This window comes from Hemicordylus capensis, chromosome 6 (genome assembly GCF_027244095.1).
Source record: "Hemicordylus capensis ecotype Gifberg chromosome 6, rHemCap1.1.pri, whole genome shotgun sequence".
Taxonomy (NCBI): Eukaryota; Metazoa; Chordata; class Lepidosauria; order Squamata; family Cordylidae; genus Hemicordylus; species Hemicordylus capensis.
In genome coordinates this window covers 37,344,578-37,367,734 of record NC_069662.1, presented here as the reverse complement: position 1 = coordinate 37,367,734, position 23,157 = coordinate 37,344,578, and the positions used below count along the sequence as shown (strand labels likewise).

General features: G+C 46.9%; 1 protein-coding gene across 2 annotated transcripts in view; it reads right to left on the bottom strand.

Moving 5' to 3' along the window:
• MPP3 (MAGUK p55 scaffold protein 3) overlaps positions 1 to 23,157 on the bottom strand; it is an 84,466-nt gene that overhangs the window by 35,615 nt on the left and 25,694 nt on the right. For both annotated transcript variants that reach the window (XM_053265162.1, XM_053265161.1), the window contains exons 6-10: positions 19,763 to 19,900; positions 19,342 to 19,423; positions 18,388 to 18,473; positions 10,046 to 10,120; positions 8,439 to 8,635 (exon numbers count right to left, since the gene is read on the bottom strand). In XM_053265162.1, coding sequence (XP_053121137.1) covers positions 8,439 to 8,635; positions 10,046 to 10,120; positions 18,388 to 18,473; positions 19,342 to 19,423; positions 19,763 to 19,900 — 578 coding nt within the window. The remainder of the gene's footprint in view (positions 1 to 8,438; positions 8,636 to 10,045; positions 10,121 to 18,387; positions 18,474 to 19,341; positions 19,424 to 19,762; positions 19,901 to 23,157) is intronic.

Genomic DNA, 23,157 nt, shown 5'->3' with positions numbered 1-23,157 from the left:
CGGAGGGCTATAGGCCACCTCCAGCCTCAAAGGCAGGATGCCTCTGAGTACCAGTTGCAGGGGAGTAACAGCAGGAGAAAGGGCATGTCCTCAACTCCTGCCTGTGGCTTCCAACGGCATCTGGTGGGCCACTGTGCAAAACAGGATGTTGGACTAGATGGGCCTTGGGCCTGATCCAGCAGGGCTGTTCTTATGTTCTTATGAAGCAAAGGAAAATGAAGACAGGGGTAAACAGGGGGATATGCCACATGTACTTAACCTTAGTTATACGAGGCCATGGGTCTCCCCAGATGTCGCTGGACTTTCTGCCATTGCGGCTGGAGATGATGGGAGTTGTAATCCAGCAACATCTGGGACGCAACCTTGCGAACCTCAGCATTGGAAATGGAGACGAAGGCATTATGCTTATTACAGGCTTGAATAAATAACTGAACAATCATTCATACAGTAGAGGAATAGCAAGGTTTTGGCATGGGGTACGCTCAGTGTAAGCAATAGCAATAGCACTTACATTTATATACCGCTCTATAGCTGGAAGCTCTCCAAGCGGTTTACAATGATTTAGCATATTGCCCCCCAACATTCTGGGTACTCATTTTACCGACCTCGGAAGGATGGAAGGCTGAGTCAACCTTGAGCCCCTGGTCAGGATCGAACTTGCAACCTTCTGGTTACAGGGCGGCAGTTTTACCACTGCGCCACCAGGGGCTCCTGGAGCATCTGCTTTGCATGCAGAAGGTCCCAGGTCCAATCCCTGGCAGCATCTCCAGGTAGGGCTGGAAAAGACTTCTTCCTGAAACCTTGGACAGTTGCTGCCAGCCAGTGCAGACAATTCTGAGCCAGATGGACCAGTGGTCTGACTTGGTATAAGCACAGCAAGCTTCCTATGTTCCGATGAGGGCAAAGGGGTTAATCCCTACAATGGGAGGCTGAGAAAGTAGTCTGACCTGGCAGCCTTCTTTGCTGCACTCTCAGCGCATGGGGATTGGTTGCACTCACCAGGTGGTGAAGAGAAAGCACTCTGAACATGCCCAAACGCACGTTTTATATGTTGCAGGGATGAGGTCCAGCACTGGAAGCACTGAACCTTGTTTTGAATGGGCTGAAATATCGAGGTATGTATTAGGACTGTCAGGCAGGGGGGAAAGCCAATTCTGGACTGGCTTCTGCTGTGGGGATCCTGATGCAGGAGTGGCCTGTTGTCCTATGGCACCAGCAGTGCTATTCCCATTACTACACACAGCCTTGCACCCCTGTTCTCCTACGGGCATCTTGCTTGTGCTACCAAACTGCCTGCCTGCCTGCTCACCCTTAGCACTGCTGCATCTACCACAGACTACAGACTCCACACACACATTTCAGGCCTGCTCAACTTAGCCCCCCCCCCCGTTTTCAAACTACAATTCCCATAATCCCCAGCCACAGTGGCCAATAGCTAGGGATTATGGGAATTGTAGGCCCACATCATCAGGAGAGCCGAAGTTAAGCAGCCCTGTATAAAATGGCCACACTCCAGAAATAAACATGGCTGCTTTGTTGACAAGGGAGTGGCCGCCAACAGCTGCCGCAGGAGCAGATTCCAGCCCCAGGACTTGTTCTCTAAGCAGATCCAGAAATTAAGATACCATTCTAAGACAGTTCAAGTCTCACACACACGGTCTGTGCGTTGACGTGTATGAGCCAGCGTGGTGTAGATGAGCCAGCGTGGTGTAGTGGTTAGAGTGCCGGACTAGGACCGGGGAGACCCGAGTTCAAATCCCCATTCAGCCATGGAACTAGCTGGGTGACTCTGGGCCAGTCACTTCTCTCTCAGCCTAAACTACTTTACAGGGTTGTTGTGAAAGAGAAACTCAAGTATGTAGTACACCGCTCTAGGCTCCTTGGAGGAAGAGCGGGATATAAATGTAGTAATAATAATAATAATAATATTCAAGGGGCATGAATCTGAGATAGGCAGAGGAAGGCAGAACCCTATCTGGAAAGAGACTGTTCTCAAAGTCTCATTTGGAAGCGGGTAAGGGAGGAATGCACAGCTTCCTCTTCTTCTCCCTGCTTTTGCTGCACTCCTCTGCAAAGTGCATACCGAATGGAAAAGATGAAGCTGTCTGCAGAGATGCCGCATTCTTTGCTTCTGGCTGGCATGAGTTTTATTACTGTTTCGTTGCTCTAGTCCAGATTCTGGCAAGCTGGGCCGAGGGAAGCAGGAGCTGCCCAAAGATTAATATTGAAAGGAAACACTGCAAATAAAGGAGGCAGGCAGCCAGTTTGCAGCATGCAGAACATTCATTTCTATTACCATCGATCTGTTCCTTCTTTTGTACTAAAAAAAAATCAATGTTTAAGAGAAGAAAAATGTACAGGGGCGAGTTTCATCTGCCCTTTCAGAAAAGATAAATTCTGTTGTTTAAACCCCTTCAGAGCTTCGGCAGTTGCAGAAGAAGATCAAGAGGAAAACGTGGCCTCGATAAGGATATAAAGTTTGCCATGGGCCACTGAGAGGATCAAGTTTGTCTAGGGTGGCTAAGAAGGTTACTTAAGTCTAGGTTCAGTCCTTTGCATTTTATATTTTGTTTGTTCACATTTATATCTAACTCCCTCCACTGAGCTCAGATTGGTGTAAACCAGGCGTTGGGGCATAGCTATAGTAGAACAAGGGAAGGGGACAAATGTCCTTGGGCCGCTAGGAGAGAGAAAGAGAGAGAGGGAGAGAGACATTCACTCCAAGGCATAGGCACATAGGAAGCTGCCGTATACTGAGTCAGACCATAGGTCCATCTAGCTCAGTGTTGTCTACTCAGACTGGTAGCGGCTTCTCCAAGCAAGAGTCTCTCTCTCAGCCCTATCTGGAGATGCCAGGGAGAGAACCTGGGACTTTCTGCAGCAAGCACGCAGATGCTCTCCCACTGAGCTTTGCCCCTATCCCCTAAGGGGAATATCTTACAGCACTCATATGTAGGCATCCACCCAAATGCCAACCACAGTGGCCCACCCAACCCTGCTTACCAAAGGGGATAATCCATGCTTGTTACCTCCTCTCCTCCCCAAACCACTCGCCCACTCCAACCATGCTATGCCCCTGCCAGGAGTTCCAACCCCAGATGATGTTGTACTATAACTCCCACCACCTACAGCCACAATGGCCAAAGGTTATCGTGGCTGAGGATGATGGGGGTTGTAGTCTGACAACATCTAAGGACCGCCAAGGTTGGGAACCTCTGATGGAAAGAGGTTATGCCAAGGAACTGTGTGGAAATGTACCCAATAAGCACAGTACTCTGAAAATTTAAAAAATAGTTCAAGACATGGATTAGTTTTCAGCTCAGAGTCCCCTGCACTCATTACAGCAAAATCTTGTTATTTATTAGCATACCATTTGGGCTTTGTAAGATATACACGGAAGTCTGCAATCATTAACTGCAATAATTAGCTGGAAGGTTTGCTCTAATTAATGTTACTATAAATTCAGCCCTCTGGACAGTACACTGAAGTGATCGTCCTAACAGAACTCTGGTTTTCTCCTGATACCACCAGCCGGCAGGAGGTAATGGGGCTGACCCTGAGAAAGCAGATGTAGCTGGGAGAAGGGATGTAGCTTTTCCACAGCTTCTGTCCGTGACATCTCCATGGCAGTTTTCACACAGGGTTTGTAGTTCTCATCTCCTCCGGAATGGAGGGTGTGCATTCACATATCAGCCAACTATAGCCCGAAGTCCCTGCGAGCTCATGGGGAGCACTTCACACACAATTTAGGTTTTTCATTGGGCGTTTAAACTGAGTGTAGCCTGGATGTAAACCTGGACATAAATTGAGTGTAGCCCAGTTTATATCCAGGGTAAATAAATCCACTTTTCGCATCTGATTTTTTGGGCAACTTCGAACTCGCAGTAAAGCCTCGCAGTAAACTTGCAGTAAAGACTGCTGTGTAAAAAACCCCCATGTGAGGCTGAGAAAGATCTCTCAGAAAGAGATGGAAAGCTGCTGCTAGTCAGTGCAGACAATATGGAGCTCTTTAGACCAATGGTCTACCTCAGTATAAAACAGCTGTATACGTTTGTAACATATATATGCATATTTTGACATTTAGTCTTCCTTGCTTCTTTTTATCCCCTTCCAACAAAAGGCACACAACCAATGATGTAGCAAGGTTAGAGCGGGTCCTGGGACAAAATGAGAAGATGGGTCCGGCCTCCAGCAACACCTTCTTCTCCTCTCCCCTGCTAACTGAGCAAAGAGGCACCTTTTAAAAGTGGTGATTCTCTTTATTGAGCAGTGGGAGAGCAACTGGCCCTATCCAGCCCCAGCACAGCATCCCTCCAGTGGCTGTTGCTAGTGTCTATATTATGTTTCTTTTTAGACTGTGAACCCTTTGGGGAAAGGGAGCCATCTTTATTTATTTATCTATGTATTTAATTCTCTAAGGCATACCCGTGGCTAATCCCATGCATGGCAGCTCTCGCGAGGGTTCGGAGAGCTGCCGGATAGCCACGGGTATGGGCGGGAGGGAAGAAAAAGGCGGCTGCAGCAGCAGCTGGTGAAGAAAATGGCGGCCAGCTGGCCAGAAAGCTGCAGCGGTGGGAGAAGCAGTGGGCCAGACAGAATGTGGGGGAGGTGGTCGGTGGGCAGGGGGGAGAAGAAGCGGGTTGGCTGGCCGGCCCGCCAGCCAAAAAGTGGCTGGGGGGGGAATGGGCAGGGGAGAAGAAATGGGCCGGCTGGCAGGCCTGCCAGCCAAAAAGCAGGGGCGGGTGGAGAAGCAGGCAGGGGGGAGAAGAAGCGGGCCGGCTAGCTGGCTGGCCAGAAAGCCACGGGGACAGGGGGTGGGAAGAAGAAGGTGGTGGCGGTTGGGTGGGCCGGCCAGAGACACAGATGCTGTGCATCCAGCCCAGCTAGTTTATTTTTATTTCTCTATTTCACTTTGGGAACTTTTGTTGAAAAGCAATATATAAAAATTCATTGTAGAAAGGGGAGAATAAAGAGCAAGTTGTAACTCAGCTGCGGGTGGTCTCTCTCAGGGGTTGGACATTTGTCCTCTTCTGTTCAGTTCTAGCTATGCCCCTGCACATAACCCCCTTGATTTCCCACGGCTGCTACCACCAGAGCCCTTAGGCTGAGAAAATGAGAAATCTCAATAATTACAAGTACAAAAGAGAGGTACTGGGATTAAAGACAGACTGGAAGCATCATGCCCCCTACCTTCAGATCCTTTGGAACTGACCGTGGTGTCAAAGCAGAAAGGAGCAACACTCTGCACAAACTCAGAGGCACTTTTTCCACTAAGAGGCCCATATGTTTAACTGCAACCAACTCAGAAAATTTGGGATCGTGTGGAATAAAATTGAAACTCAAACAACATAAATACATGTACAGGAAAAAAATAACACAAGATAAAATCCACTTGAGATCTGGCCCTTATCATTTCTACAGCAGACATTGGGAGACAGATCTAAGATAGTACTATCTAAGATTAAACAAGGGTGCATTTCTTCTCTAGCTGCAAAGGTGACTTAATACCTTTTACTGGAGGATATTTTATAGCCCTTTGATAGGTACAAATCTTGGGAACAGGTAAATTCTGTTATCTGTTTCTGCAGAAACAAAGCGGTAGCATCTGGAGAATCCACTAATGGGATCTGGGACTGGGAAGTAGTGAATGAATGCATCAAAAGGCAATACAGGCCAGCCCTTTGCTCCAAGGCAGGATCATCTACCCACTGTTGCAGCCCACAGACCAACCTACACAATCCTGATGGTGGCACATAGCGAGAGCAGATGCACCATAATCAGAGAGCAGAAGCGCCACAGAAAAAATGCCTCCAGGGCGTTTTTCACACAAGGCTTTTAGAGCATCTCCTCCAGAACAGAGGGTGTGTGTTCACATCTCAGCCAGATTTACCCCAAATTCCCTGCGGGCTATCAGGGAGCACTTCACACACAATTCAGGGTTTTTCATTGCATGTTGGAGTGTAGCCTGATTTATATCCATGGTAAAAAAAATTCCACCTTTTGTATCAGTCTTTTGGGGCAACTTCGAATTCGCAGTAAAGCCTGGCAGTAAACTTGCAGTAAAGTCCACTGTGTGAAAAATGCTCAGAGCAAAAAGAGCTCCAGATAACTGACACACCGCATGGGAGAGCAAAAGAAAAAAAGAACACACTCCCACAAAAGGTCAGTGGTCACATTTCACCCCAGCCCCAATCAGGGCAATCAGCCAACAATCGATCTGATTGCTATGGGGATGCAAGTCCCAAACAATCTGTCTGTACTGTTCTGGTAGTCCTTGATGCCCCATAGAAAGTATATGGGTGGGAGGGAGAGAAGAGGAAAAACTCTTAGCTCAATGGGCTGCAAAAGGACAAATCCATGCAACACACAGATCCATAGAAAGCTGCCTTGTACTGAGTCAGACTACCGGTCCATCGAACTCAGTATTGTCAACTCTGCCTGATAGCAACTTCCTGGGGTTTCAGACAGGAGTCTTTCCCAGACATACCTGGGCGCTTTCCAGATTATGGGATCACACTGAACCTTGGAAGTGTGCTTCCACACTTCAGTCCCTACTCATTGCCAATGCGTTGTCTCGAATTTAATCACTGCGATATAGAGCTAGGACGTCGTATATCCGGCGTAAGGAAGTTGCTGTTTTTCCAGGTTGTTCGTTCCTGCGAGACTGCTCCCCTTGCTGTTTACATTTTCAAAGCGACTTGCCTGAACGGAGGCATTTTGCTGCTGTTGAGCAGCTAGTCTGGAGATACTAGGTGCCCTGGAGATACTAGGTGGCCAGTGTGGTGTGCTTAGACTAGGATTGGGGGAGACCAAAGTTCAAATCCCCATTCAGCCATGAAACTCACTGGGTGATTCTGAGCCAGTCACTTATCTCTCAACCTGACATACCTCACAGGATTGTTATGAGGATTGTTCATGGGGAAATCTGGTGCTAAATCATTCGTAGACAACCTGATTCTGAAACATAACCATGAAACATAGCCTGAAACATAACCATGCATACCACTCTGGGCTCCTTGGAGGAAGAGGAGGATATAAATGTAAACAAACACAATATGAAATGCAAAGGGTTGAACCTGGGACCTTCTTCATGCAAAGCAAACGCTGTACCTCTGAGTTACGGCCTCATCCCCATATGCACAGGGATAGTTAATACAAGTTTAGAACACCCTTAAGATGCTTCAGCTCTGGTCACATTTTCAAGAAGGGCCGATTCATATGTTGACATGGCAAGATAAAAATCTTAGCATTTTATGGCACTTTTTGGATGTGCAAAGTGCTGGACATGCATGATCTCTTACAACACTGTAAGGTAAGTATTACTACTGCCATATTGCAGCTGAGGGTGAGAGGGAGTGACTTGCCTAAGGGAACCTAGTGATTTCATGGCAGAGGCAAGATTTGAACCAGGGAAGTCCTGATCATGCTGATGCGACCTTGTTGTGACAGTGGAGTGGAGTCTCTACCATCCTGCAGTCAAGCCAGGCTGGTCTGGGGCATCTAGGAGAGACCATATTACTCCTGTATTGAAGGAGTTACACTGGCTGCCAATATGTTTAAGGGCAGAGTACAAGGTTTTTGTTATAACCTATAAAGCCCTAAACAGCTTGGGCCCTGGGTATTTAAGAGAACATCTTCTTCGTTATGAACCCCACCGCCTGTTGAGATCATCAGGAGAAGTCTGTCTGCATTTGCCACCTGCTCGTCTGGTGGCTACTCAGGGAAGGGCCTTTTCTGTTGCTGCCTTGAGGCTTTGGAATGCGCTCCCTAGTGAAATAAGAGCCTCCCCATCTCTGACAATTTTTAAAAAGTCTTTAAAGTTGCACCTGTTCACCCAGGCTTTTAACTGATACTGTTTTGATTGTTTTTAATGTTGTTTTAGAATATTGTTTTAAAGATTTAAAATTGTCATATTTTAAATTTCTTGTTTTTGTTTTTAACTAATGTTTTAATGTTGTTTTTATTTTGTTGTAAACTGCCCAGAGATGTATGTTTTGGGCAATATAGAAATATGTAAAATATGTAAAATAAATAAATAAATGAAATAAACCTACCTTAGGAACTGGCCCTGAGAAAGGAGCTAATTAGAGGCTCCTCTTTCAAGAGGCATTTCTGCATCACAAAGAAACTGAGACTACAATACTGGCCTTGGTGCTAAAACAGGGCTGCACAACTTTGGCTCTCCAGCTGTTGTTGGACTACAACTCCCATCATCCCTACTGGCCACACTGTGGCTGGGGGTTATGGGATTTGTAGTCCAACAACAACTAGAGGGCCAAAGTTGTGCAGCCCTGTGATTAACTGTCTTTTGCTTTAAATGTTTTGATTAAAACATACATAAAAAGGACCCCCACCCCCCACACACAGACACAAGCACAGTCTCAGTCCTGCTCTCCTGCTAACATTTAGATGCTAAACTACAGATCTCCCCAACTAACCTTTCTTGGAACTGCTTAGAGGGGATCAGCCCTGCCCGAAGGTTCGTGTCACCCATGCGCTTGGCCTGCCACCATGTTGGGTCATCCTGGCTCACTACCTCCAAGATGTGTCGCCTCTGAAATGGCAGCCCAGCTTCTTGGCAAGGAATAGCTTTATCCTCCTTCGGGTTGTAGGAGAAAAGGGCTCTCATGAACACCTGGCAGAGAAAGAATGACAAATCGGGGTCAGTGCTGCGGATTTCTGCGATTCCCCGCAAATGCAGAAAAATCACAGTGTCTCATATGGGCCACAGAATTCCACATTCAATATAAAAACAAATCAAACAAAGAAAAAATGAAATAAAATCAAAAAGGCCGGGTTCAAAGTCGTTGCTCTATGGACGGAAGATGAGTTGCATTCATGGAAGGGGTTCTTCTATGAGCACAATTCCCCAAAAAGGAAGCTCCTTCCATTCATTGAGTAACAACTCTGAATCCAACCCAATGGTTCTCAAAAGGGCTCATTTGAACTCTTTGCCACTTAAAATTTTAAAAAACAAACAAACAAAAAACACTGACTGATGGAATAGCCTGGCACTAGGATCTGCAAAATGACAGAGCCAACAGCAACCAGAAGTGTTCAATTAGTGCAATAATGCTCCTGGGGGAGGGGGGATTTCACAAAGGAGGCATCAGGTGGGAAAAGAAGAGCTGTGTTGCTCATCAGCAATAATATTTCCAAGAATAATCAGTAGGTGTTCATGATGCTCACAGAAGCACAACAGCAACAGATGCATTATCGGGGAGGGAATTGCTTTCCTGCTCAGGAACAAAATGCAGTGATTTAAGTGTTCAGAAAAGGTGGTAGTCCCATGACAAAAAGCTCAAGTCCCCCAAAAGAAGTATAAACTGTATCCAACAAACACATCTTTCTTGCATGAAAAGAACTGTTTGCATGGAAAGGGTCAAAAGGCTGTTTAGCCCAGGAAAATTGGGGGCCACCCACTTGAGTTGGACAGTACTCATTGCAGAATGTCACTATTGCGTTCCTACATACAAGGAAAGAAAATTGTATAATTACTTTTTTCATATTCTAAGATTTATATAGCTCCCTTCTGTGTTCCATGCAGTCTGTATCTTCCTTTTTATAGTCTTGGAACAGTTTTGCATGAGGCAAAAGTAATTTCTGTGTTGACTTGTTATTGGATCTTTGAATTAATTAAAATAAAAAAGTTAAAAAGAATAAAATAAACAGTATAATACAAGAAAGAAAGAAAAGCTAATCTCCACCTCCTCCTTCATCAGAAACGTCAAGAAGCCACATCTACACTAAAACTATAAACTGGTTTCAAACCAGTTGAGCTGTCACAGCTTCCTTCTGGAAACTCTGGTTTCATGAGAAGGATGAAGGATTTCTCACAGGCCTCTCAGCACCCTCACAAAGCTACAGTTGTCCATTTTCCTTGAATCAAGCCATAACAGATCATGTAACTATCTGAAACCAGTTTAGCTTCTAATGTATAAATGCAGACCTGAATGGAGAGTGGTGGGTGCTCTGCACAGAGCCAGAGTGCAGGACACAGCCTCCTCCACTCAGAGTGTCTTCTTCTATCAGAAAGTTCTCTTACCTTGCTGTCCTTCAGTTGGTCTTCTTCTCTAACGGCTGGAATTATTTTCAGGGTTATTGATCCCTGGGACTGAGCCTATAAGTAAAGAACCTCTGCTGTTACTGTTTGTTTGTTTGTTTGTTTGTTTGTTTGTTATTTAGGAAAAGCAGGCTGCATCTGCAAAAACTGTTTAAGTCCATTTGACTCTGAATACCAGCACAGTATTCTGGCATTCTAACTCTCTCACATGGCTGTGCTCACTCAGTGGATAGAAGAACATAAAAGGACAAGAATGACTCAGAGGCATCCAATCTACAGGAATCTTTAGCAGAAAGGCAAGAGCTGAACCCTCCAGGCCAAACCAGATGTGATGTGGGTGCTCCAAACATCCTTTTCTTTCTTAAAATGCAGCTGGGGTGGGTGGTGATTTGGTTAAAGGCTACAGTGGAAGGGGGAGTTAACCCTTTGTTCACTCCACCAATGCCTGAACTTAAACCATCCCTCCCTTTCCCCCCCACGAAGGGGAAACGGTCAGTTTCAAGGCTGGCATCAAGGACTGGCATTGTTGGGCATTGGCCAAGGCCCACAACCCACCCCAGAGTGGCCACAGCCCTGCTCTTGCAGCTCTTTGGTGTCACTGCCTGCTTACTTACCCTCTCCCAGCATCCAATCAGTGACAAGAGACTGTGGGGTAGATTGGGTCCATAGGGACAGGGCAATGAACACTGATAGTGGTAGTGAGGAGGTGGGCCTACTCTGGAAGAGGGTCTATCGAGGCTACCTTGCCCAAGGGCCCACCCTCCTCAAACACTGGAACCAACTCTGGTCCCTTTTCTCGTCCACAGCTTACAGCAGCTTCAGAGGGAGATTTGGATTGGGGCCATAGGGCTGAGGGAATGTCCTGACCTCAGGTCCGGGGACCCCCCAATTGGGGGTTGAAGTAGACAGTTCAGGGGATGAGACAGGGTGGGAAGCAAGGGCGTTGCTAGGTACTCAAAAGATCTGAGGCTCAGGTCCGCAGTCCCCCTTTTGATAATCATGTCCTCCCCGCAAGGCTAATTACATCTGACAACAACTGACTCCTCCCCAAAAGGAAACTGAAGGAGACAAGTGCTGTCTTGGAGGCTACAGCATTTGCTTTGTCCCCAGCACAGCACCTTTTAGGGAGGAGACAGAGACAAGAAGCATTGCCACTGGAGCAGCAGCAGAAGCAAACACCCACCCGCCATTCAAGAAGAAAGTGGCTGATAAGATTAGGGGCGCTGAGCCTTACAATGGGGGCCTAAGCCTCATGAGCCACCCCCCAATGACATCCCTTGTGGGGAAATCCTACAGCCCAGACTCTGGGCATCCCTATGGTGCCAGGACCAGCCCCCAACCCAACCCCAACATATCAGGAGAACCAGAGGAACCAGAGCCAGAACCCCTGCCATGACTCAAGGACACAGCCCTGCCTTCCTCTTCTAACTCACAGGAACATAGGAAACTGTCACATACTGAGTCAGACTATTGGTCTATCTAGCTCAGTATTGTCTTCACAGACTGGCAGCGGCTTCTCTAAGGTTGCAGGCAGGAATCCCTCTCAGCCCTATCTTGGAGAAGCCAGGGAGGGAACTTGAGACCTTCTGCTCTTCCCAGAGTGGCTTCATCCCCTGAGGGGAATATCTTGCAGTGCTCACACATCAAATCTCCCATTCAGATGCAACCAGGGCAGACCCTGCTTAGCTATGGGGACAAGTCATGCTTGCTACCACAAGACCAGCTCTCCTCTATAACCTCATGAGGAGCCTCATGAGAACCTCTCAGGACAAACTGTGGTCCCCCAGCATGGCCAGAGCCAAGAAAAATCAGGCAAGGCTCCTTTAAATAGAACCATCTTGAAAGAAGGGGTGTGGCCAGTCCACCTCTCCATGCCACAGCCCTGATCAACATCACCCCCTTGCAGCTGCTTTTTGAGAAAGAAAAAGACATTGGGTGCCCCCAAAGTCACGTCTATTTCAGTCCTAATAGTCATACCAACAAGTCATCTAACCACTAGGCAATGCCGTCAAATCTAATTTCAATTGACTGTTGTCTAGCATGCTTTCAGAATTGATCTCCACTTTTGCCAGTATGATTATATATTCTCCTTCTCCTTCTCCCCCTTTGCCTGCTGTAAGACTCAAATGCTGAGATGTATGCCTTTAGCAATTTGGTTCTGCATAAGCTCAGAATTTGGCACTAGATGCAGAAAACAGCAAGAATCTTGAGAAGCTGCTCAGCTCTCTCCCCCACCACCCCACCCCACCCCACCAATTTAAAACACATATCAGGCTCTTGATGCCTCTACAAAAATACGGGTTAAATCCTTTGAGGAGGGATTTGAAGAAAGCAAGAGAGGTATGGCACGACAGAGGCAGTCTGGGAGACAATTCTGCACATATAGGGGCAGCAAGGGGGAAAGATGCACAGCCGTGGAGCAAATGGTGCTGGTGGTTCAAGCTTCCCTCCTTCTTGGTTGCTACATCCCAGGAGGCAAGAGCTATTTTTCACTTACCGCTTTGTCCCTGGAGGGGCATTTTCTGTTTAATGCTTAAAGGATTAAAGCAGAAATCACATATTGCACATACCATACCGCCAGAACCTACTAAACAGATAGGCACTGCCACAAAGGCTGGAAGAGAGCCACAGGAGAGCCTTTTCCCAACCTGAAGCTCTCCGGCAAATCTTAAATGATTTTCAAGTGCCTGAATAGCAATACAGTACAGACTGTTCTGGGTTCCTTTGTTGTGAAAGCTGCCATGGCTAAGATCAGCCATTGTCTCACATTTCTTCTCTTCTTTCCTTTGGCCTGAATAAGAGTGCTGAATATCTGGAATGTCTGTAGTGGATACTTAAACACAAATTGATCCATTCAGGGTATTCTTTCACTTGTTTTCTTGTTGCCTGTCTTTGAAAGATGAAAGGGTTTTACCTTTCCCAATAAAAGAGTTTGCTCACATTCACTACACGTCAAGTGACAAGCGCTCAAAAGACCTGTTTATGTCACTCTGTAAAATATCATACATTACTGATGGAATATTAATAACTAAATCTGGGTCTAAGACACATCACAGCAGAATAATGAAAATGACTGCAATATCGAGTTGATTAGGCTGTTTGATCAAAAATGTTTGACATGAAAAACACACTTTTACGTTCTTTTCTGTCTTGTAATTAACAAGGTATGCTTTATGAATTAAAATAAAATATATTATTACTGAAATGAGAAGTTGTAGCTGACTGGATTCTTTTTATATGTTTAAGACTATATTTAGCCTAGGTGAAAACTACTGACTGACATCCAGACTAATGTTGTGCATGCCAAAAACATTTCATGTATGCAACAGGGGTGGAGAGATTTTTGCCAGTCTCCCCTTCCTTCTGAAACCCATTGTGCCCCCCACCCCAAATATGCCCCTGAGAGCCCCACAACCCTTAGGGACATATTTTCAGGCAGCTCAGTGAGCTACAGAGGAAAGGGGAGATTTGCAAAAATCGCCCCTACCCTGTTGCACATGCAAAACGTTTTTTTGGCATTTGCAAAGTTAGTCTGGATGTCAGCCACTGTTTGTTTGTTTGTTAATTAATTAATTAATTAATTACTGAATTACATTTATATTCCGCTCTTCCTCCCAGGAGCCCGGAGCGGTGTACTACATATTTGAGTTTATAGTTTATAATTCATAGTTTTGGGTTAGTAATTGTTAGGATTAGGGATGTGAAAAGATCATTGAGATCATCAGGAGAGGTCCGTTTACATTTGCCACCGGCTCATCTGGTAGCTACTCAGGGAGGAGCCTTCTCTGTTGCTGCCCCGAGGCTTTGGAATGTGCTCCCTAGTGAAATAAGAGCCTCCTCATCTCTGACAATTTTTAAAAAGTCTTTAGAGGTGCACCTGTCCACCCAGGCTTTTAACTGATATTGTTTTGATTGTTTTTAATGTTGTTTTAGAATATTGTTTTAAAGATTTAAAATTGTCATATTTTAAATTTCTTGTTTTTGCTTATAAATAAATAAATAAATAAATAAATAAATAAATAAATAAATAAATGGGGCTTTTCCCAATGTCAGAAATCCCATGACCTACCACCAGGAGGCATCAGATTCTGAGGGGTTGGTATTTGCCAAATTCTGCTGCATGTGGTCTGGCTCCTTTGTTCAAGTCACCTGGAGCTATTAGCTTTAAATTATTAGCATTCTGCAATGCACCTCATCTATCAGCCTTGCTAGACCAGATCAAAGGTCCATCAAATTCAGCATCCTGCTTCTCTCAGTAGCCAACTAGATCCCGCTGGAAAACCCACAAGCAGGGCATGAAAGCAACAGCCTACCCCTTCCACAATTATTCCCCAGCCACTGGTGTATGCAGGGGTGTGTGTCCTTCTAGCCTGGAGGTAGCATTTAGCCATCATGACTATTTTGTATGGATAGAGCTCTGCTATGGTTTGATTTGGTGGGGGGAGGGAGGGGATGGGGGTTCCATCTCAGCTTTTGCATTTTGGATGCTGCCTATGACAATTCACAAGATGACTCTGAGCATGACTGGGGGCTCACTCCTTCTTCCTCATAACATAACAATATATATACAACTCCTAAACATACCCATCTCTAATCCCATGCGTGGCAGCTCTCACGAAAGTTTGCGAGCAGCTGCCTGGGAGATAGCGGCAGGGACGGGGAGACAATGGTGGTGGCAGCCGGTAGGCCGGAGGAGGTGGCAGCGGGCTGGGAGCAAGAGGTGGCGGCGGGTGGCCTGGCTGCCAGGAGGAGGAGGTGGGCCGGCTTGGCCCGGCCAGCGGGAGCAGGCGGCAGCAGGCCGTCCCGGCCGCCAGGAAGAAGAGGTGAGCCGGCCTGGCTGCCAGGAGGAGACAGCAGCGGTCCGGCCAGCAGGAGGCGGCAGCCGCTACTGAGAGTGGGCGGGAGGAGGTGGCAGGCCAGCTTTCTGGCCGGCCTACCAGACAGAGACTGCGGGGTGAAGGCGAGAAGCGGGTAGGGTTGGGGGGGAGAGGAAGCAGGCTGGCTGGCCGGCCCACCAGAAAGCACGGGGGAGCAAGAAGCTGGGGGGGGGGGGACTGGTCATGTATGCCAGCGGCCAGGGAGGGGGGAGCAGAGGTGGTGGGTGGGCCAGCCGGTGGTACAGATGTTCTGCGCCCGGCCTAGCTAGTTTATTTATATTTGTGTTTATAAAACTGCCTTTCACCAGACAATCTCAAGGCAAAGCACAATATAAAAAAGGTAAAGGTAAAGTGTGCCGTCGAGTCGGTGTCGACTCCTGGTGACCACAGAGCCCTGTGGTTGTCTTTGGTAGAATACAGGAGGGGTTTACCACAAACACAACATTGAAAAACAGTAATCAGTCTGGCATTAAAACATAGCAAAATATTGCAGCAAAGTATAACTATGAAGAGTCCACATCATCTTCCTACCCAAAGCTCTGTCAAAATAGAAGGTGCTCAGGTACCTGATGGAGGCTGGAAATTGTCTGGACCAACTCAGGGAAGGCATAGCAGAGTCTGGAGGCAATAACTGAGAAGGCGTTGAAGTTGCCTTTCACCAAACCAAACCACTAGTCCAGGGGTGTCAATCTGCGACTTTCCAGCTGTTGATACAACTTGCATCATCCCTGGCTACTGGCCACTGTAACTGGGGAGTTGTAGGCCAACAACAGCTGGAGTGCCACAATTTTTCGCCCCTACACTAGTCCATCTAGCCCAGTACTGTCTACTCCGGCAGAGGTCGTTTCCAGCCCATTTGCAAGAGATACTGGGCAATGAATCTTGCACCTTCGGCATGCAAAGTATATACTCTATGGCTGAGCGAGCTTGATTGCGAGTCCCGTCAAGTCAGTGTCGACTCTTAGCAACCACATAGATAGATTCTCTCCTGGATGACCTGTCTTCAACTTGGCCTTTAAGGTCTCTTAGTGGTGCATTCATTGCTGTCGTGATCAAGTCTATCCATCTTGCTGCTGGTCGGCCTCATCTTCTCTTTCCTTCAACTTTCCCCAGCATTACCGACTTCTCAAGGGAGCTGGGTTTTTGCATAATGTGTCCAGAGTATGATAGTTTCAGCCTGGCCATATGTGCCTTGAGTGAAAATTCTGGATTGGTTTGTTCTATGATCCATTGATTTGTTCTTTGATCCATATGAGCTAGAAGCCCTCCCTTTAAAACTTCCCAAATCGCACCACAATGCCCTTCTGCCATTTTTGTGAAACACTGGCTAGAGGAATAAAATCCCATTACCAAGTTCTTCCACAAAACCCTGCTTGTATTTTTTGTGGTACTTCCTGCTTTTTTCCTCCTCTTTCTTTTAAATAAGGAAGACAACACTGATGATTAAGGTGTCCTTGGCTACTTTACAGCTTTGCCCAGCCAACTTCTGCAAGGCTCACGCTGGATTCAAAGAGACATTTGCGACTGCGGTAGTAATTACAGCCGTGTTGAGTATCGCATTTGGGACAAGGATTGCTTTTTCCGTTCCCCTGCGTAGGAGTCACTGCAAACGTCATCTCCTCTTTGGCACGGAAGAGGTTGCACCTCATGAGTATATAATTAACATTGTGTCAAAGTTGGCACCCTAAATGGGCCTCCGCATCACTGGAATGACAAGAGAACCACATTCCCAGCCCAAAGACTTCTCTGGAGACTCGCGGAATCTTCTTAGGAAAGATGTGTGGTCTAATTGAGTCAAGTGAGCCATTCTGGAGTTTGCCCTGTTGCTACAACAACTGCTACTACTATTCTTTACCATTGATACAGAACTGATGACGTGTTACTGTAGGTGATGTATGAGCACCGAAGTGACTCCATGGTCCCTGCTCAATGAGTCTCAGAGGTTGGGCCGGAGAGACTGATGCATGAAGAGTGGGGGAGAAGCCAGATGACAGTGGAGGAGCAGGCAATGGGAGGAAACCATGAAATAATGCAAAGACCTGGTACTGAAGAAATGCTAAGGAAGGGAGAGAAGAGGCTGGGCAAACTGGCAAAGGGAAGCTATTTAAGGCACAAACAGTAGCACTATTCAGACATTCTGTTCAACACACATATATAATCTATGTTCAGAGGCACATGCATCTGTATGTGGGTACACTCGGAGGCACTTACCCCTGGACTTTGGGGCCAAAGTCTAGGGCCTCCATACCCCCTAGGGCCCCCCAAATCCTCTCTAGTCTGTCCTGGGTGGTGTGGTTTGTGCCCTAAAGAACGCACTTGTTTAAAAAATGATGCTTAACTTGCAGCAGGGTGGAGGGGGCGGGGTGGGTGGGCTCCAAAGGCCTTTCGGTCCAGGCTCCAAAATTACCTAGGTGCACCTCTGGGGACACTGAATACCACTTGCAGGGGAGCAAAAGAGGAGGCATGCCCTCATCTCCTGATTGTGGGTTTCCCAGTTGTATCTGGTGAGCCACTATGTGAAACCAGATGCTGGACTAGATAGGCCTTGGGCCTGATTCAGCAAAGCTCTTTTTCTGTTCTTGGATATATATACACACATGCAGTTATTTGCGCACTATGTTCAACTCATGTACAGCACTACACTCCCTATCTTTACCCTGCAATAGAGGGGGCCTGTACCCAGATTCACCTGTTAAAATGAGCAGTCATTAACACAAAAACATGGACATGCACACAGACATCTATACGTATGTATGTACAATGTAATGTCTGAATAGGGCTAGTGTCACGACAGGAGGCAGGGAAATGGGAATAGGGCAGGCGATCAGACATATGGGCTAAGAGCAGCTTCAGGAGTGGAAGCATTTCCAACTGGGAAACAAAATCAAGGGGGTGGAAAAAAAATCCTTCCTCCAGCACTGCAGTCTGCAGACCAAATCAAAATTTGCCATAATCACCACCACCCCTCTCCGCTACAGCTGATTTTAAGCAGAGAGAGAGAGAGGAGGAGGAGGAGGAGGAGGAGGAGAGATCACACACATGTCTGATTTGGGCCTCACACTCAATTGTATGGTCTAGAACAAGGTTCCTTAACCTTGGGCCCCCAGATGTTGTTGGACTACAACTCCCAGAATCCCCAGACATGGCCTTTGTGGCTGGGGATTCTGGGAGTTGTAGTCCAACAACATCTGGGGGCCCAAGGTTAAGAAACTCTGGTCTAGAATACAGCAACCAACTGGAGCTGGGGAGCACCTATTCTGTGGAGGATCAGTCCTACTTTCAAGTAGGAAGTGATTTACCATGCATACAGTTAATACAGAAGGAGATATGGTGCCAGTTATTTCCATGTTCGAATGGCACAGGTGAATGTATTTTATTCACACCTGCAATAAAATGAAGGAAACTGCTGCCCAATAAATATGTAAGAGGGGGGAAACCAGAGCATACCAAAATCTGACTAATTTCTTCTGGCCGTTTGTGAAGCACAGCAATCCCATTGACTTCCCGTAGTTCATCTCCCACATGGACAAGACCTAAGAGGAAGAGGCAGAACATGAAAAGGAAAGTCTTGTTTGCTAGGAGAGGAAACACTCCATCCTTGGCATGCAAAGCACCACATGTACAAGAAACACAAGTCTAAGCCCATCTTGGGAGTGTGGAACTAATGATCCCAGCCAGTCAAGGTCTGTATTTGGTTGGGGTGGAGTGAGTGACAGGGATACAGCCCAGGCCCTTTTATCATGCCCGCTCTCCCCACCAAAATACACCACCGCCAAGATTCATGACTATATCTGTTGTTCCTGCCAATACCCTTCTTGCTTCTATGTTGGCAGCTAAGTAAGCTGCCACTTGCTGATCCTTAAGATAAGGCAGGGGTTATTTATTTATGTAAACTGCTTTGAGCACTGTTGTTGAAAAGCAGTATATAAATAGCCATAGTAGCACTATTTCAGTTTACCTTTCATTGATTCTCTTTATTGATTTCTTCGCTTGGGAACCTTTTGGAGGACAGTGATGTGCCTATCATTTTTTGGTCACAGTATGAGCCCATGAATATGAATACGAATATATGAATACGACAAATATTTATATACCGCTTTTCAACAAAAGTTCCCAAAGCGGTGTACATAGATATAAATGAATAAAAATAAAATGGATATAAAATAAAATGGCTCCTTGTCCCCAAAGGGCTCATAATCTACCAAAGAAACATAAGATCCCACTGGAGGGATACTGTGCTGGGGGTGTATAGGTCCAGTTGCTCTCCCCCTGCTCAATAAAGAGAATCACCACTTTTAAAAGGTGCCTCTTTGCTCAGTTAGCCAGGGATCATGTGTTGAGCCATGTTCACAATATGAATAAAAGGACCCTTTCAGTGTAATTTGTTGCAAAGAAACGTACCGCTGCGATCAGCCGCCCCTCCCCTCATGATACGCGCCACTATCACAGCCCCTGTTTGTTCGTCCCGCCTGATGGTTGCACCCTAGAATGGAGAGGAGAGACCCATTAATGCACAGCTCTTTCCTGGCACAGAAGAGAAGCCCTTCTGGACTCGCTCAAAATGCCATCTAGTCCAACATCCTGTTTCCCATAGTGGCCAAACAGATGCTTCCAGTATGCCAGGCACAGAACCATAAGCAAGTTAAGTTCCCAGCCTGAGGAGCTTATAGTCCGAATGTCAACAGAAGGGGAGACAAGAGAGGGAGGGAGTACAAAAGAGGGAAAGGCAGTTTGGCATCACGTTTTAACATCTATATTTGCAAGCCCTCAGCATTAGTTTGCAGCGGCTCTTCAGGCCACAGTCTGTGCCATTCATACACACCAAAGGCTCTTTATTCTTCACCAGGCGGACAATTTTCACCGACTCTTCGTCAAAGTCTTCATCAAGATTGTCCGGCAAAGGAGGGAGGACAGGGTCAAAATTCTTCTGGGCAACCGTGTCGTGGACAACAAGCATCGCCTTTTGGAACAGAAAGATAGAGGAGACAATTATGCCGAAGCTGAAAACAGGGGAGAAGGTGAGGATTTCCCCTCCTGCAGACACCCCAGAGAGGCATGTCTGTTAATTAAAGCCTCTAGAAAAATGACACAGTTTCTTGCTCTGCTTGGGGGGAAATTCTCCTGTCACTGTTCCCTCCCTGGTTCTAACAACTGATAAATGGGAGGCTGCTTCTAGATATTTATTTATTTGTGTCTTTATGTATAATATTCTCTACAAAATGTCTGGGCCACCATTTCTGGCCAAATCGGCCTTCAAAGCAGCTTTTACAGTGCAATCAAACCTACCATTTAAAACAATCAACGACCATAGGACGCATTCTCAAGACTGCTTTTCCGACCCTGGGGGGTTAACCAGGATCAGTGGGTGCACCCAGCAGTCAATCAGTATTGCGGCCGGGTTGCTGCATTGCACCATCCACATGATCCTGGTTAGCGGCTCCAGGGGAGCGGACCGTGGCAGTCAGTGGCCTCTGGAGACCTGGATGGAATCCCAGCAGCCCTCATGCTGCCTTCACCTTGAAAAGTACATCACTCCCATTAGCCCCAACGTTAGAGTGGGTGGCAGCAGCAGCTCCAAGCTTACTTGACCACATTCGACCATCCCCTGTGTGCTTCGGCAATACTCAGCTCCACCACAGAGGCAGGGCACCTGCTGAAGTGAGTGCTGCCCACAGGAATCCCTTCCCTGCCATGGGGAGCACTGTTCCCTCTAAGGCATGCGCATGTGCACGCGCTCACAAGTTTTGGGATGTCCACTCAGTTTATTTTAGATCCCGCTCAGGCTGAATCAGGAAGGCCCCACTCTGAATGAAGGTGCACATACACCGCCTTGATACTGCTGCCCAGAACAGAACTCATTCTGCACAGAGATGAGAAAAATTAAGAGGGACCACTGATGGGGAGATCACCCAGATCACCCAACTAACATCCAGATCACTCCGGAAGGTGGCAAGGAGGCAGACACACTGAAAGGGGCTGTCCAGGACTAGGTGGGCTATGTAATCAGACAGTCCCGCCTGAAGCCAGCGGTTGGACGAGGCAAATCCATGGACCCTGGGGCATCCTGGACAGCAACACCATCTACAGTGACTGCCACTGTACTGGGGGGCACTGGCTGTGTGGCAGTGTGTGGCAGGTGCACATGATGGGCAGGTGTGCATCCTAGAGGAGGGAGGGCAGGGAGAGAGCAGGAAGGGATTACTCCCCACTCCCAGCCACTGCGAGCTCAACCATTGCCAGGAGGCAAGGGGGCAGCATCCCTCTCAGGGACCCACTGCTCTCCAGATGGCCATGGAACTCACGGGGTGATTCTGGGCCAGTCATGTGTCTCTCAGCCTAACCGACCTCCCAGGGTTGGTGTGAGGATAAACAAATACCATGTACACCACTCTGGACTCCTTGGGGGAATAGCGGGATATAAATGTAGAAAATAAACAAACAAACAAAAATAAGAAGAGCCCTAGTGGAGTATGCCCACTCATCAATCTTCCTCCTCCCTACCATCTTGGCATCTCCTCCCCGCTCCAGCAAAACTAATTGTCCTCTGACTGATTGGTGCTATCCCCAACACCGCAACTGGTAGTACAGTTTTGGGAGGGGGCTTCAGTCCCCATCGACCACTGGTCAAAAACAGAGCTCACACACTCACTACACACAGTAGCTACCATAGAGCCTCAACCTTCTGAGGGGGCTCTGCTCCGGGTGCCGACGATGAGGGAGGCTCGGTTGTCGTGCACGTGGGATAGGGCCTTCTCTGTTGCTGCCCCTAGGCTCTGGAATGCTCTCCTGGTGGGTATCCGCTCCTCAGTCTACATCACAGTTTTTAGACAGCATGTCAAATCGTGGCTTTTTACCTAGGCTTTTATATGATGGTCTCCACTGCTGCTTCTTGTATTTTGTACTGTTTTTATGCTTGTGTTTTAATATTTTTTTTAAAAAAAATCAGATTTGTTTTTATATTTTTTAGCTCAATATTTTGATGTGTCTTTTTTTATAATCTTGTTTTTAAATTTTATTGTGAGCCGCCTTGGGATTTTCTTAATGAAAAGCGGGGTATAAATTTAACAATAAACTAAATAAATAAATAAACAAGAACCACCCCCAACCCAGGCCACCTTGCAGCCCTCCTTACTGCTGCATCCACACAGGGGTGCTTCATTGCTGCCACAGCTTTCCCCAGCACACTCCCTCACTTTGGCCAAACATCTGGCTGTGAGCAAAATCAGAGGGGGCCCCAGTGGAGGCTGAGCCACTGCTTCATTGCCACACTGAATGAGACACTCTGCTAAACAAAGGGATATCGAGCATGGCTATGCAGCATACTGAGGCACTGCCTTTATTAACCTCTTGAGGGAACGCACAGGTGTGAAGCAAGTGGGAACAAGTAGCAGAGATGGCCCAAAGACAGGTGCATTCTCAACTTGCGTATATGCCACCTATGCTGCCAGCTGAGGCCTGGGTTGATGTCCCTTTAAGAGATGGTGGTAGAAGGTGTGCTTGGGGCATGTCAGATATGGATGAGGTGGTGTGTTACCAGGCAGAGAGAAGTCAAAGGTGTTCTGGCTACGTGGTCATGGAGTGCAGGAGGGAGGCTAGAGCATCAGTGGGCATGGTCCACTCTGGGTGTGGGCGTCTATGGCACAGTAGGTGAGGGTATGGCATCTGTAGGCAACCTGGACTGGCACAAGGTATGGGTTCACATGATCAGTGGATCCTGGTCAGGCCATCCTGGGAGATGACTAGCTGGGAACTGATCCTAGATTAAAGATCCTGGTTAATTCCGTGGAATTTAGGTGGGATTCCAACTGTGCACACAATCACACTAATATCAGTCAACCCCATTTAACCAGGATAAACATGGTCATGAGAACCCGGCCCTAATAAAACTACAGAACTATCAATGGCAAACAGCAAAACCATCAGAAATCAAATCAGCAGCACGGCTGCTCTCGAAATAAACTTACATCCTGATTAACAAAGTGTTTGCATAATGAAGCAACTTTGTTGCTGCTGTCTACCTTATGCTTCTTTTTAGACTGTGAGCTCTTTGGGGAAAGAGGACCATCTAATTTATTTATTTATTTTAATGTAAACTGCTTTGAGAACTTCTGCTGCAAAGCAGCACATACATACTGGTAGTAGTAGTAGTAGTAGTAATTCCCATATATGAGAGAAAGGAATGCATCTTCTTAAATAGTGCTTGCCTTGTGCAACTTT